Source organism: Cyclopterus lumpus, chromosome 3 (assembly GCF_009769545.1).
Source record: "Cyclopterus lumpus isolate fCycLum1 chromosome 3, fCycLum1.pri, whole genome shotgun sequence".
In the NCBI taxonomy this organism is placed as follows: Eukaryota; Metazoa; Chordata; class Actinopteri; order Perciformes; family Cyclopteridae; genus Cyclopterus; species Cyclopterus lumpus.
This window is the reverse complement of record NC_046968.1, coordinates 7,048,393-7,064,407: the sequence shown is the minus strand read 5'-3', so window position 1 is coordinate 7,064,407 and position 16,015 is coordinate 7,048,393. Positions and strand designations below refer to the sequence as shown.

At 43.4% G+C, this 16,015-nt stretch overlaps 1 protein-coding gene across 9 annotated transcripts in view; it reads left to right on the top strand.

The window, feature by feature from the left end:
* Positions 1 to 10,708: 10,708 nt before the first annotated feature.
* Positions 10,709 to 16,015, top strand: part of kif13ba (kinesin family member 13Ba) — a 36,131-nt gene continuing 30,824 nt past the window's right edge. For 5 of the 9 annotated variants that reach the window (XM_034557632.1, XM_034557615.1, XM_034557624.1 and 2 more), the window contains exons 1-2: positions 10,709 to 10,761; positions 11,907 to 12,280. In XM_034557632.1, the coding sequence (XP_034413523.1) occupies positions 12,211 to 12,280 (70 nt within the window). In that variant the 5' untranslated portion in view covers positions 10,709 to 10,761; positions 11,907 to 12,210. The other 4 variants (XM_034557579.1, XM_034557587.1, XM_034557597.1 and 1 more) reach the window with 4 other exon arrangements.

Sequence of the window (16,015 nt, the reverse complement as noted above, 5' to 3'; positions counted from 1 at the left end):
GTGCCAGACCATGTCATTTTCTTACCCACCGCGATGCCAAAAAGGTTACCGCGACTGCCCCCTTCCTCCCCACCGCAGCTGGCTGCCATTCTTCCCCATATAATTGAGCCGCTGTCTATTAAGGTTAATGGACATCTTCCCATCACTACTGTCGTCATAGCTGATGAGGATGTGCAAGTGTTTGTTTTGCGGCGGAGACACTACACTGTAGGGGACACGCCACAAGCTTTATTTGGACTGTTTGCAAATCTCTCCCTTCTACCTCCTCTTCATTTCATCATTTTATAATTATGTCTTCAGATTTTCTTCTTTCCTATTCCCATATACATTTAAGGATCAGAAATTATTTCGTGATCGTCTTCCTTGAAAGGATGCTTTTCACCTCATCGCCATGGTCTTGACTGATGCCTACTGTGACGACAGTGATGCTCGCAGCTAGTTGGTGTTCTCTTCGCCATTGAACTGCTTCATTTTATAGTAGACGTTGAGGTCGGAGCCAATCAGGCTTTGATCCTGCCTCCACCTCGACGGCTGATTTATCAGCCTCTAAAGGCCATGCCGGGATGGCCACATTAGCTGGAACTCATGAGCAAAAGATTGGATAAACATTTTTCTCCATCACTGTCTTGTGACGGCCCGTTACATCCAAGGAGTTTAACGATGACAGAGAGCTGGTGCGGCGCTGTAAAATTCAATGCAATACCCATTATTCATGGCGAGGAGTCATCAGCTTGTCAATGGCGAGCGTGTCAATGATCTAGCCATCGGTTGCTCAACTGAATGGTGTCGGAGAGTGGAGGAAAACAAGATGAAGGAGGAGGATCAGACTGACAAACGCGCTCCTCAATTCCAAGATAAATGGGCCACAGTGCCACATCTGGGATTTCTGCGCCATGGACAGATGTGTTCCCTCCCCAGCCAACGGAGGCTCTCATCTGGATGGTGAATGATCAATGTTAGAGCTGAAGGTCTTTATTACAAGTTGTTTTTTTGGCAATGGCTGAAACACAATTTCAGTAACTAGGGACCTCTCTGTCAAAACCCTAAGGACAAAAACATATATATAAAATATATGTGCCATAAAGTTGGCTCTTAAATGGTGGAATGAGCTCTACAATGACATCAGGACCGCAGAATACCTCGACATCTTCCGCCGAAAACTAAAAACACATCTTACCTTGAATAAAAAAAATGTTTAAACACTTTAGTTGCACTAAAATGGCACTTACTTATATTATAGCACTTTATGTTAAAGAAATTGTACCTTGATTCTTGTTGTTCTTTTTTTTACTCTCGTGGTTGAATGCACTTATTGTGAGTCGCTTTGGACAAAAAGCGTCAGCTAAATGAAATGTAAAGTGAGAAATATCATACTTCTCTTGCAAAAGCACAAGAAAATACACATTTAAAACTCCATGAACTCCCTCATATACTCAGAACAGTATCAGACACAGTAACTTTATCGGAGGATGACCTTTACTGTATTGTAAACAAAATATATTGCAGTTACAAGTTCTCTAACTCTCGCTCCAAAATTACCCTCCATTGATGTGCACACAAAAGAGCACACCTGAATCCTATTTATAATAGTCGAGCTCTGAATTATAAAAGATCTAATTGGTCACAGGTGGCTCTGTCACTAATGGCCATGTTATATCTCAGACAGTTCTAAATACAGTTATGTGCTGTAGTAGTTCTCGGCTGAGTGCCGTGTCTTCCTTGAGTCTCTACTGGTTGCTTGATAAAGAGTGATGTAGTGAAGACCACCTAAACCGAGACCAAGTTAAGACCAAGACCAAGAGTGTGTCGAGACCAGACCAGTGTGAGTCCCTCACTGCATGCCACACTTTGGATAAAGTGTGCAACATGCAAACCATATAAGCACAAATTGATCTGAGAGATCCACAGACGAAGAGATTTCTCTTCATTTACCTCTTTTATTGTCATATATATTACGTGTATAAGTATACCAAATGATGAATAGTTAAAAGGCATTGGTGAAATTGATTAAATTAAAACCCAAGTCCTCTTCGTCTGACAGGACCGAGTAAAACTGTGGGCTACAACCAACAAGACCATTCTGAGATCACGACGCCGCGAGGATGGTTGAAAAGAAAGAGTAAAGGCTACTTTTAAGAGACAGGAGGAGTCGAGAGCAGAACAGAAGGGGGCCGACATGTGGAGGCGGACCCAAGAGGTGAGTCTCTGATGGAAAAGGGCACTAATAGAGGTCAGAACCATTAGCTAAGAAATCTGGATGTGGACAGCAGGCCAAAGCATCAGGGACTGAGAGTTGCCCGACCCAATGTTTTGTGGTGGTCAGTCCGAACCAAGATGAGAAAAAGTTGACTCAAGGACAGCTGCATCAGCACAACTGCTGAAATATTAATACTGGACTTCTAGAACAGTAAACGTTTCATTGTCACACATCCCTGTGTGGACTTAAAAAACCCACTGGCCCACACACACACATTCACTAGTCTATTTTCACTCCCCCGGGGTTTTATCTGAGAGAGGAAGTGATTGGTGTTCAGCAGAGCAGAGAACAGAAAAACTCTGTTATCCACCAGTGTTCCCAGGATGCTTCACTTATGCCATCATGTCTCTCTCTCTCTCTCAAACACACACACACACACAACACATTCTCAGAATTAGAATCATACACTGACCCATACAGCAGCAGCTAGCTTCACATTTCATGAAATTACACAGTGGAGCACAAACAACACTGTTGAGTGCATTGACTAGTGTTGCTGTGACAAGAAAAATACACAACTAAGCTTTGGGATCAACTCCGGCAGAGGTTCTAGTCTCGGTGGAAACCTATAATGTCGGCCATATGTCTGCCATGCCTGGCTTTAAAACACACCAGGATTTTAAAAAATGTGGGGGAAAAAACATGCCATCATTGGATTCACTCAAAGAGTTCAAATTAATCGGTGCAAATGTCGAGTTCAATTGAGATTAAATGCATATTTGCGCTGTTGACCAATCGCGAGCTTTGAGCTGACGGAGCTACAGAATCGGAGAAGATGGTCGTAGCTCATTCCCTGCGTTGCACCATTTACTTCTTGCGTGTAAACTTCTTCTTCGAACTCACCGTTTGCAAGCTCGTTAATGCAGGAAGCTTTATTTGTTCTCTTTAATAATCGTGTGTAATGGTAAACAAAATGTCAAAGCAAACAGAACAGCCAAGAGAAAATATTGAGCTATCTTGACATACTATGGCTTGCTACAGTTAGTAGCAGTTCCCCATATAAGCAGTCCCCGCTGGGAAGCCAACACAGATAGCACCTGGTTTGAGGGCCAGGCCATATTGTTGGGCCCCGCTAGAAGGAAGAAAGGCACAGAAGAACCAGAACCAGGACTGAGCCGAGCAGACCGTCTGTAAAATGGGATGTTTTCTAAAGACTGCGCGTTGCTCGAAAAACACTGTTTTTGTTGACAGCTAAAATCATCACATGTTGCAAGTTTCAAATATGTTGCCTGACTGGGATGTCCAAATGTACTCTTTGTATTTTTCTCCTTATTGTGGTACATTGACCAGTATGCACATTATTACTTAACATGCCTTTTGTAAATGGAAAACATACATACTGAAGTAAATCAGCAAATGTCAAAGGCAGATATGGCAGGGTGGAAAATGGCATAAGAGAAGCGCCAAATGAAATGCGCTGAACATTGTGATTAGTACAAATGGTAAATCCCATTTCACCCGTGCCATCACAAACCACGCCCCCAGCTTCTAGACCACTGTGTACCTGCAGCTTCCTATTAAAAACCGAAGGACCCAGGAAGCACCTAGCTGATGAGTCAATGCAGGAAAGGTCAATGTTGCTGCTGCTGCGTTTCATCTTGCACAGATCGACGCACACGTACATTTTAACAACATTTCTAATCGTGTTAGTATGTGCATCATAGCCTGAGGTTGTTGTTTTTTTGTAAGTGGGACATTAGTTGAAATTACAAATCTACCACTGCAATCATCAAAACTCATGGAGAGCCTCTTCTTCAAATGCACTGTACATGGGTGGTGTCAGTAGTTTCTGTCCACACACGACAGAGTATCTCTAAGGCTGCACAGGGAAAACCCTGGGTATCACTTTTTCCAACACACCATTTTGCTTGTTGGTGGTCACCGGTGCGGCTGCTGATTATATTGGCCTGTCTAAGTAATGAGCTCATGGCCATAAAGCTGCTAAAGTCATTAACCTTAAAGAGCCTGCTGTAATGGACGGCCATATTCTGGCATGGACCTCCACCACCAAGGCAATAAAGACCAATCTCCACTGTCTCCTGAGCAGGGCTCTGCTTTTAGCCGCATACCTACCCTCTCCAAGCACCCCTCCATCCCGGCACACATCCAACACTAACTGCACCCCTAACCCTCGCCATGCCCTGCACTGAGGCAATTGGCAATAAAGACAATTACATTAAGCAACCATTTGAGATCCCATTAGGATTTTTGACGGCTGGCGCTTCAGTTTTTGGAGATGTGAGAGGTTGGATGCATTGCTTTGCCTCTTGTAATGGACAGGATGACATCACATCACTCAGGTCTTGACTGTGTTCTCAGGCGGACTGCACTCAGATCATGTCCAGATGTCAAACGTCACTGGACGATGTCCTCCGGCTTCCGTAGTAGGACCACGGAAATAGAATAGGAGTAGAACGGCCATTGACTCGTGGCTAGTGGTCATTTGACTGGTCCAAAAAACAAAATGGCAATTGTTAGCTGCCTAAGCGACAACACACGTCAGTTGGGCCATAAAGTGTAGAAGAGAGCGGACGCAGCTTCAGGGAGGTGGATGGCTGGCTAGTTATGTAAGTAGCTTGTCCTTCTCCGGAGCAGCGGGGAGTGAGGTGCAGGGGCAATAAGCTAGCGAACTAGCCAGCTGCCCGTTAGTTATCTAGCTAGCTTGTCGATTGTCTCTCTAAGCTTCGCAACGTTACCACTCCACTGCTCATTTTAGTTGTAACTGTAAACCCTCACTTCAGTGACTTGCCGCAAGTCGGTTAATATGTAAGTAAGCCTGTGGTCGCAATGGCAAGGGTACAAGGGAAAAAATGTCTGCCACTCTCGCCATCCTGCTACGACATTCATTTTAATTCATTAACACCTATTCTATTTAGGGCAGGACAGTCAAAAGTTGTAAAGTTCTGTTCAAAATGTAATATTTAACTGGCTGGTAAAATACTAGAGGACAGTTTTAAGTTTTGGGATGAACAAGTCTGTCTGACTGACATTACCAGTTTCCCAAAAGTACTGTACTGTTTCACGCAGCCTTGTTTTTAACCTCGATTGAGTGAGGATAGTGGTTATAAATCTTGGGGCTAAAAAGTAGTGTTGCCGTAGCAGACATCATTATCAAAAAAACAACAACCCACTGAAACGGTGTGTTTGTGTGTGCACAGCACACCGCTGGAGGGTAGCATCACTCAATTATGTCTTCAACCCGCCTGGATTTCCCCTGAGCCTTTCGGGAATTCAACCGAGCGGCCCTCCAATCACCAGCCGGCTCCTGTAACCTGCTGCGACTGCTGACTGCTGCAGACTGACCAGGACACAAGAAAAGTAATGTCCTCACTGTGCGGAACATTTTATACATCTTTTTAATATATAAATGTTGGCGAATAATGGAAAACACTAAAAACATTCTGTAGGACGTTAATGGTGAAAAAAACAACGACAAAAGACCACTAGCCTTTAAAAAAAAGCTGTGGATCATAACAATGCATCTAGTAGAGGGATTTTCCGCAAATCTACAATTGTGATTACACACGAACACACAGAAAGCACATACACACACATTATCGCGCACACACAGACGCATAAAATGGGAATTATGGAATACAGCTGTAACCAATCAGGTTGCCCAAATGAAACTACCTGTTGTGTATGCTGGGCTAAAGACCAACTTAGATAATGCTGAGAATTCTCGACACCCATCTTTCAGCTAATCATCACATATACGCACACACCATCTCCTGCTTTGGTCTGATTAGTGGCCGGAACAATTACTGTAATCGAGTCATCTTAGCGAAGGAGCAGATAAGGAATCAGACCTTCCCCTCCGCCCTTATCACTCACATTACCGCACACACACACACACACGCACACATCTAATACAATGAGCATTCAATATTGTATATCAGCCTACTGTGTGCATATACTAAGAGTGAATCTATGTTATATTCTATATATATCTTATACAGTATATTGTATTATATCATATTATCAGTGGACAATCAGAGGATCGGCGGTTCGATCCCAGGCTCCTATGGTCTATAAAATATAAGTCACTTTGGATAAAAACATCAGCTAAATGTAATGTAATATTAAAAGGAACAGCACCTATACTGTAATAAATCCACAATAACATAAGCTGGTTGGCTAAATCCCCTCAAGTATGTTGCTTTATTATATATTGACATGCCCCTCATTATTCCATTATTCCAACATGAGCGTCTTACCCCAAAACACACACAACTACAACTTCATTGCTGTTGACCCCAGCATGACCTAACCAAATATTTTTACATGGTTTATTGTCTTATTTAAAGATGTCCAACACCCCTTTTGTCACCCAGAGCTTTGGTAGCATTTTATAATTGATTTTATAATAAACTATCATTATTTTTATAGGTTCCACAGAATATCAATGTCATTAACTGTAATATATTTATCCTTTACTTTAAAATGCCCAATTGACACTAAGATCTTATTTTTGTGCAGTTTATAATAATTTATTTCACTAATGGTAAAATTGTACTCACTAGATTCATTCAGGCCGCATGCAATGAGCCACACCTCCCGCAGTCGTTGCTTCCTTGCTGCTTATACCCTGAGTGGAAGATGCTGCTTGTGAACAGTAGTGTCATTAATATTGTAGCGAACGTTACAATATACTTCAAAACCCCTGCCCTTTGCTTAGGAAAACCCCTTGGGAGTCTTCATCAATCTAAGCCCTTCGCTTGTGGGGCGCAAACATTTACTTTGAATTAACCAGCTTGAAAGAAAGCAAACAGACCTGTAGGGCACTAGAATTTTTAATGTTTCTTCATGCAGTCACATATAATGTGTCCCGTTGACAGCAGTGACATCTGTCATTTCTCCGTACTTTGCCCCCCCCCCCTTATTCAGTTTAAACCTGCTATTTCCAGTTCTTCTACGTATAAGAGGAGTGGTGTGAGTCTTTAATCGTTTGACGTCCCCTTATTAACTTCCTTTCAGCACTTATGTAGCACTGTACGTCAGCGAGGGGGGGGGGAGCACCCACAGCCACTGCAATGAAATCAACGAGTTATTCCCCGACATAAAACTCACCGACTTAGAAAGGATGTGTACCTTCTAACAGTAATGCAGAAGGGTGAAGGGATGTTTTACTTTTTATCGGTACTGTAAACACTTTTGAAATTCATTGGATCAAGAAATGCCTGGAAAAACACTAATTATGTGTGTTCTTCATCCCCCAAACTGTATTTCTTTGAAAGAAAATGGCGGTCTCTCTTTGGTTTTGAAATGTAATTACTAACCTCCGGTTTCTTTATCGGAGTTTGATCAGCAATCCCTTTGTGCCTGGAAGTCATGCTTCATCCCCAATGTATCTCCTCTCAAAACCTTATGATGAATAATGATAATATACCAATAAGGAATATCTTTTTTTTGTTATCCCAAGTCCAAATTGTCAACATTGTGTCTATTTTTGATGAAAATGGCCTTATACTGTGAGCTTTTTATAAATAGACACGACTTTCCAATTCCTTTTCCAGATTACAACTACGTAATCTACGGAGCCCTCTGGGGGTCACAGACTGAATGCTGTGTTACAAAACTGTCTAAGCATCCTCACAGTGGCTTTATGTGTGACCCACCATAGCTCTGCTGCACTGCGTGGGCTGCCATGATTTAAATGTGAGGTACAGTGCAAAGCTTTAGAAAGGCTTTCATTTTAGCACACGTGATTATGTTTTAAATTGAATTTTAAATTAATAAAATGTAAAAGAAAAAGAAGAAAACAACTACGCCTGCGTATATATAATATCCCAAAATTCCCAGTCAGCGAGCAAAGAAATCCAAGGAACTCTCTGTAGACCGCAAGGCTCTAAAACCATTTCTAAAGCTGCGAGTGTTCTCGCTCCTTCTGTGGTAAAATGTCAGTCAACTTTTTCTGATGATTTGCCGACTTTTTATAAAAGCATGATTTCACTTTGTCCTTATGGATTATTGAGTGTAGATTGTTGGTGGGGTGGGGGTAAAACAAAAATGGTCTCGATCAAGCGAGTGTGGCCAAAGTGAAGGGGTCTGAATACTTGGTGAGGCGACTCCTGCCTTCTTGACCTGTTTTTCCAGATGGCAGGGGCTCGTTAATGCTAAATGAGAACACCTGGACCTGGTGTTCTCTGTCTGCATCACTGCTGCAGTTATCTCCCTCCTCCTGCTGCTCTCTCTAAACTATTCTTTAACTCCACTACCACTCGGCTGCCTCAGAAGTGTGCAAACAAATGTCTCAACATGCAATTTGAATGTGATTTTTTTTTTTTCTTTCTTTAGCCTAAGAATAACAATATACCGTCGCCGATGCCATGTATTTAAAGAATGTCAAAGTAGATGTACCCTGAAATGTAAACATGTGCAAGCATGAACATAAAAACATGTGTTAGGACTTTAACAATTTCCAAGAAATCCAAGCTTACTTTAACTAAATACGTTGTTTTGTCCAAAGATGATACTTTTCATACAACTAAGAACATGTGGAGCACATAACGTGCACTGTGATTTATGCTCGGTGCTTCTTATGTTCCCCTTTAGCAAACGTCTAGTTTGGAAATTGGTAACATAGTTTATTTATATTTCTTTTTTTTCTGTTGTGCATTCTGATATCTTCTCATTCATCTGCATCTCATTTATCAGACTTACTTGATGCCCAAACCAGACAACACTAAGCTCTTTTCTCTTTTCTCTTAATGGTCTTGTTTGTTGCTCCATAAGGATGTCATGGGAGAAGACTCCTAGAAACACAACAAAATAACTCTTGATTAGCGCCACGCCAGACTGCTTCCTCAATCTCACAATGAACCACAGTTGAAAAATAACTTGAATTGGTCACAATGTGAATGAGGTAAAGTATGTATTTTTCTGCTACTTTCATTTCCCAAATCTCAATCTTTTGAGGAAATGCTGCAGCTGACCATTGCACTTCTTTCCAACCAATACTTGTACAGCTCGGCAGCACATCGACACTGGGAGCCGTAAGACATGAGCATTGACCGCAGACTCTGGTGTGTGTGTGTGTGTGCGTGTCTTGGAAAAAGAGGTGGGGTACCTATCCCTTTTCTCCCCTCTGCTTATGCTCTCAGCAATGTGATGACAAGAGCTCAATACACTCTGTCCTTCCGGTCACCATTTCCATTACATTACTGCCACTCTACACCGCAAGGAGTGTTTTTTTATTTCTTATTTTTTTAAACATACGGTTGTTCTCCATGGTTTTCCACCACGATGACATTTCAAATCTGCCACATTTGGCAGCAGAGTGCCCTCTAGGGGTTCTAACTGCTCCACTGATCAGATCCCAGTAAACGCCAGTATAATACCTGTACCTGCTTTTTCATGTAAAAAAGATGCCAACCCCTCTACGTGACCTCTGACCCCTCTACTATGATTGAGAAGCTATCTTTAAGATGGATATTTTCTGATTTTCTCTTTTTTTTCCCCAAAGAGTAAATTGGTTTAAACTGGATTTCACTCTGTAGTTAAATACCTGTTACTAGACAACCCTCTAACTGCAATCCACAGCACACATAGTATGTCTTGTGATCACATTTGTCTTCCAATAAGAGATACTGAACAGGAATTGAGAAATGAATAAATTACAAAACCTACACAGTCAGTCTTAATGATCAAATGATGACATATTTTGGTTGAGACAGGAACATATGAAGGTCCTATTTCCCTTTTATTTAAAAAGTGCTTCTCAGGTGGCCTTGAATCCTAAAGTGTAGCTGATGGAGGCCCCTCATCATCCTTTCCCCTCATATATTTTAAGCTTAATATAACTACCATCATCTGGCTTCACATCAACACACTTCCTCACGTTAACAGTGGAAGCAGATGACATGGATGGGGTTTAAGAGGCCCTCGACCGTATTTTAATGTTTTGGTCACTCATGGCTTTAGCTTCTCAACAGCCAAAAGAAATGGAACAACTCCATCACGAGATAAAGCCTAATATTAGGCATGGTATGCCTCATTGTTTTATTGTAATATTGTCACGTGGTACCAAATGTGCTCAGCAGGGGTCAGCAACCTTCCAGTCTATAGGCCTGTAGCACAGTCGGAATTGAAATTGACAAGAATCCTTTGTTTCGTCGAAGGATGTGTCAATACTTCCGGTACTTGCTTTTCAAGATAATAGCTGATTCTAAAATAGTATATATGTTATTAGTGTTTAGTAACTGGTAAACGTTTTAATGCGTGGTATTTGATGCAATTTTAGATTAGGCGCCGTTTGATTAACATACATATTAGTTAAAAAAGCGTGTTTATCAATAAATGTTCATCTGAGTTCACTTGCTTGACGTGGAATGCGACGAAACTGAACTGGACTGGCTGAATATCACTGTAACACGAAGTAATGGGACTGGACTCGAGCGATTTATTTTGAAAACTATCGTGGGAAGTGTAACGCCCTAGTGTGTTTACTTTGACGGCGGACAGCGGAAGTGTCGCGTGACTGACTGAGGGCTTCAACACATCTGGTAACACGCGTTTTCCCCCCCATATTTCATCCAAAAGAACGGTAGTTATGGTTGTTATTCAGCCCGGTTCTCCCGGGGAGCGCGTGGAACTGTGAGAGAATCCCTGAATTACCGAGCTTGACCGGCACTTTGTAGCTGCTTGCTAACTTGACGTTAACGGTCACCGGCTGGTGCACGTGAGCTCATAACGTCCCCCTGTGGGAACTGTTTCGCCGAAACCGCAAGATGAACCACACACGTAAGAATAGAGGGACGTAAACGAGAGACACGTTCAACGGACACTGTCGTAAACGTGCACGAATTAGTCAACGTAAACAGGTGCTCCTATTGAGCACAGCGTTATATAAATGAACGGTAGCGATGGGAGAGTTAACGTTAGCGGAGACAGTAAGGTAAGGGGTTTACTAACGTTAATTTCACTGCCGCTATTTTTTTAATCCCGATTATTTTAGTGTTCCTTAACAAACGTTAAAACATATTCCCAGTTGGCGGTAGTTTTAAAGCAACATTAAACTGAAAAGTCGACGTTTGACAGCGGCCCCTTGGCTTCTTTGGTGGTTTGGGTTAACGAACAAATAAATGCGTCAGGACCAGCTACAAGTATGCACGTTTTAGCTGTAAGGCTACACAGCCCGTCTCGTCCTAAACGTCGCTATCGTGTTGTGTGGAAACGATGCGTATTCTACTGAGAACCGAGTTTGACAGACGAGAGTTCAACTGTCGCGCTTTTACTTTGAAGGGGCAACACTTTAGCGGAAAAGCGGACGCCGCTCGCAGCCTCCAGCTCGACGCGCAGGGAGGACGTAGTGGATTCCATTGGGAAGAAGTAGATCATCGCCAGGCGCTCCTCTAGCGATCTCTCTCCCCCGTTATACGCGTAGGTTAGCGGTGTCACCCCCGGGATGAATCCACCAAGGTGTGTAGCTCGAAGGCGGGGTAGTTTCCGGGGATGTTATGAAGTCAAATGGAAGGAAATGGCCCAAACTTTCTTCCTATCCTACCGCTGCTACCCTTCAGTTTGCCTGGCAAATTAGCTGGCTAGCCCGTTTTTCTTTTTCTTTTTTCAGATAGCATATATGTTTGCTCGGTCACATCCACCATCTGCTTTAACTACGTACTTAATTTCCATTTTCCTTTCCTTCCAGCGTCCACCCCTCTGTGGATTTAAATTAGCCTGGAATATGAGCAGAAGAAGAAGAAGATAAGCAGCAGCGGCGGCGGCGGCGGCGGCGGCTGGCTTCCTGCAGGATTTTGTCCAGGCTTTCTTTTTTTGGGTGTCTTTTTCCTCTCCCCCGTGGACATGCCTGGTCTATGGAGCAAAGCTGAGCGAAGCTAGCTGGCTGTCAGACCCGCTAGTGCGACATTTCCAGCCTTTTGGATGATTGTTTGGCCGAAGAGCTGATATATTTGGGACCAGCGATACCTCCCCTGCCCGGGCAAGGAGTCAGCATGGGGGAGCCCAGCCTGGACGACGCTAATGTCAAGGTGGCTGTCCGTGTCCGGCCCATGAACAGGAGAGGTGAGGGGGCTGCACTGGTTGGATTTGTTATTGTTACACTCGCTCTCAAAACGAATGCTGTACACGGAGGCTGCATAATGTCAGGGTTAACATAATGGATGCTTTGAGACTGTATAGTGCATGTAAATGTGTCCGACTATTGATATGAATGCCCCGAAATCACATGGACACTGTTGCACATAGATAACCTCAGGTTTATATGAGGCATACACAACCACAGGTTAACTGTAAACAAACAATAACAGGAGACTGGCTCGACATAAATACCCCCCCTCCTCTTAATTTCCTGGCAATGGGATGCCAGTCAGAAATCACCCACACATTTGTGAAATGAGCTCCTGCAGATACATTTTTAAAAAAAAGCCGTGGTCTGGATGGCATTTGTGTGTACATTGCTACCATAGGGCTTCGCTCATGGCTGCCTGGCATCCAGCTACATTTAAAGCTGAGCTGCTGTGTGAGATCTACTGTTAAAAAGTCCAAGCGCTTTGGCTGACATCCAGACGCCAATAGCCTTTTGACTTCATCTGTCACTTGCTGCCACAACATTTAACGTGGGCAACAGCAAAATGTCAGCGGAAAACAACAACAACTCAGGAGCATCATTGGTTACGAAATATCTTTTACTATAAATTAAGTTGCCAGTGATAATATAGTTTCTGGATAGAGGCTCTTCTCTTACTCCCATCATCGCTGCCTCATTAACATTTGGCGAACATGGACGTATCTTCAGTCCACCAATTTTCCGTGGACCGCTGCATTATTCTGTCCACGTATTGTCACATTCTCGTGCCTAATTTTAGAAAAGCCTGGGGTAACAAAGGCTCAGTGTTACACAAATCTGCGTGTAAAGTCTCCGGCCAATGATATTGCAATTGTTCAATACAGCACGCTGTAAGGGACGGATTACTTTTTGTTCCTGGTCGATTGCCAAGTCGTGTTTCTTGAGTGGGAGACCATGTGTCCCACGAAAGAAGAAGAAGAAGAAGAAGAAGAAGAAGAAGAAGAAGAAGAAGAAGAAGAAGAAGAAGAAGAAGAAGAAGAAGAAGAAGGAGGAGGAGGAGGAGGAGCAGAGCTGCTGAGGCAGAGTGGTTGATTGACAACTGGCAGAATGAATCAGATGCATCTCTCTCTCTCTCTCCTCTCTCTATATCCCTCTCTTCCTCTCCTCTCTCCTCTCTCTCTCCTCCATGAGCTGGGACTGAGAAGTCGGTCACAAGACCAAGGCAGTTGATCGCCACACTGTTCCCATAAGCAGAGAATTACCCTGAACTCTAATCTAGAGAAACGCAGCAGTGTGTCATTATTTCAGTAATAACACTGCAGAGTTGGACATTTGTTTTGGGGACGCATACATTCTATGTATGTATTCCTATTTTTTGGAAGACATAACTTAACTAACTAAACGGCGAGACAGAAGCGGAGAGGTCACAGGTTGGCTCTGGTGGAATCCAAGTTACTGTAATGCATTTTTTTTTTGCCACATCTCATGCATTTTTAACGGGACAAGTTATGTTATGGACCACTTCCCACTTTGTATGCCAATGTGCACTCTCCGCTGTAAGTGTGAACTTGTTAAGGTGATGGCAAACCTGTCTGCCAGATTTACTTGACACCTCTTTTTTGTGTGTGTGTGCGTTCACCTTTAATTCCATTGTTGTCTGAATACTCTGACTATGGAACACAAAATCCTCATTGTGTTTTTGGTTATTGCAAAATCACTATGATTCAAGCACCAAAAAAGTCAAAAGTAGACGAGTCCATCTTCCTGTGTTCCCAGTTGCTGTATTTCCAACTTCCCTGGTGCCTGATTTCAAACAGGCAAAGCCTATTTTGTTCACAGTGTAAACAAATTCCTTCACTGGTTGTCAATTGCTCAGCAAGAGAAGGCTAATTATGATTTTGGTGATGGTGAACACGCAGGCAAATTGATGGCTTACTGAAGGCAGCGGTAAAGGGTTTTGGAACCAGCAAAGCCAATTTTCCAGTGGTGCCTCTCTGATCTCTGAGCTCCACATGGTTTGCTCTCCAGGCCTCTTCACATTCTTTCAGCTGCTCTGTTCAGGTACAGCTTCTTCCCTGTCCTCTGCTGCCAGACATTTGCTTCAGGACGCAGCAGCAGCAGCAGCAGCAGCAGTCGTAGTTATGGGAGGGCCCTCGCATTTCACCAGCTGGTGCAGCGATTCAGACCTGTGACTCTGAAATAATAAGTCGGCTTCTTTAACCCCAAGGGCACTGTCCCTGTGTAGCCCAGGTTGAGGAGGAGAGGCGCTTTAACAGGCGAGCTGGACAAAGGCAGGAAGGGAGTGAGTGAATGAATATTTGCTAACATTGCGTAATGCCCCATGTTCCCATGGCTGTGGCCTTCCAAGAACAGAGCAACCCCAGGCGTAGCAACGCCAACACCGGGGCCAATCGGCTTCCTGGCCGATGTCGGGGCCGCGGTGCCAAAACCTCCGCTCCGGTGGAAGGACCAGAGAGAAGTGGAAAGTGGGAGCCGCTGGTTGTGGAGCAAAGAGAGGCAGATAACAATGGGTGCATTTATCCTCATCACCACCACATCGCATCAAACTTTCCCCTCTGGGTTAGCAGGAAGTGAAGCCGCAGCAGTAGGGACACATGGGTAATGTAGGCAGCAGCAGAATAAAGTTCAGCCTCTCTGTTTCAGTCGCTGTTGGCTCACCCTGCTTTTCTTTTTCCTTTTTGCTGATCTGTAGTATCCTTGACAGCAGAATAATTGGAGGGTGATTCAGGTCCTCTGACTGTTTGACACCAAGTTTCCATGGCTCTACCCCTGCGTGCCTGGTTTGCACAGCTAGCTTCTTCCTCAGATGTAGAGCTCCTCGGGTCGGGATTCCCCTTTGTATCTCAGGGAGGGGGAATATGCCAGATTCTTACTGTGAATAGGAAGTACGAGTAGTCTACTGGAACTGCTACTTTCAGAAAAAGTAACACACTTGTGAAGTGACTTCTACCTGCTACTGCCGGATGAAAAAAGTTCTGTTGAGAAAAAATGGCACACGCTCCACTGCTGACTAATTGACTGTACTGTACGAGCTCATCCCTGCTTCAGAGTAGTCATGCCCTGATCAGACAAAGGCAGTTGAAGGCATAAATGCCACTGACTAAGAGTTCCTGTAGAAGAAAGGAATTGAAACCACAGACCATTTTTCTTCTGTCCTAATACATTTGCTGAAGTTCTGCTTAATGGTTACGTGATAATCAAAAGTCATCTGGGGTCATCTCATCATGGTTGTGTCTTAGAAATCTAACGATGGCCAATACAGTGATACACTTTACATTACAGGATGGATGCTTGTTTGCATTGAAGGCTTGAACCAGGTCGGACAGTTGAAGGACATTTATTTATTACCAGCAACTCCCCTCTCTGCCGTAATGTCCTTGAGCAAACACTGATTTGCAAATAAAGGAGTGCTGCTCCAGCCTCGACATCTGACCCTCCCTGTGTAAGGTGGCAAAATAGAAGATGATATCCTCACCAGGAGCAACACAAGTGAAGAAAGACTCCTGCGTTCCACCTTAAATCCTATCCAGTTAAATGGCAAGAATTTGACCACATGTAGATGTCCTGATCCTGTATTATTGATTAGCATAAAGCCTGAGAGTATTTTCCCTTTTAAAAAACAAATCTGCATGATCCTTATTATGTTAATTCAATATGTTGTGACCCTTAACATTTTTATGTGAGTGGAAAAGTAGATTGGTGCAATGTAA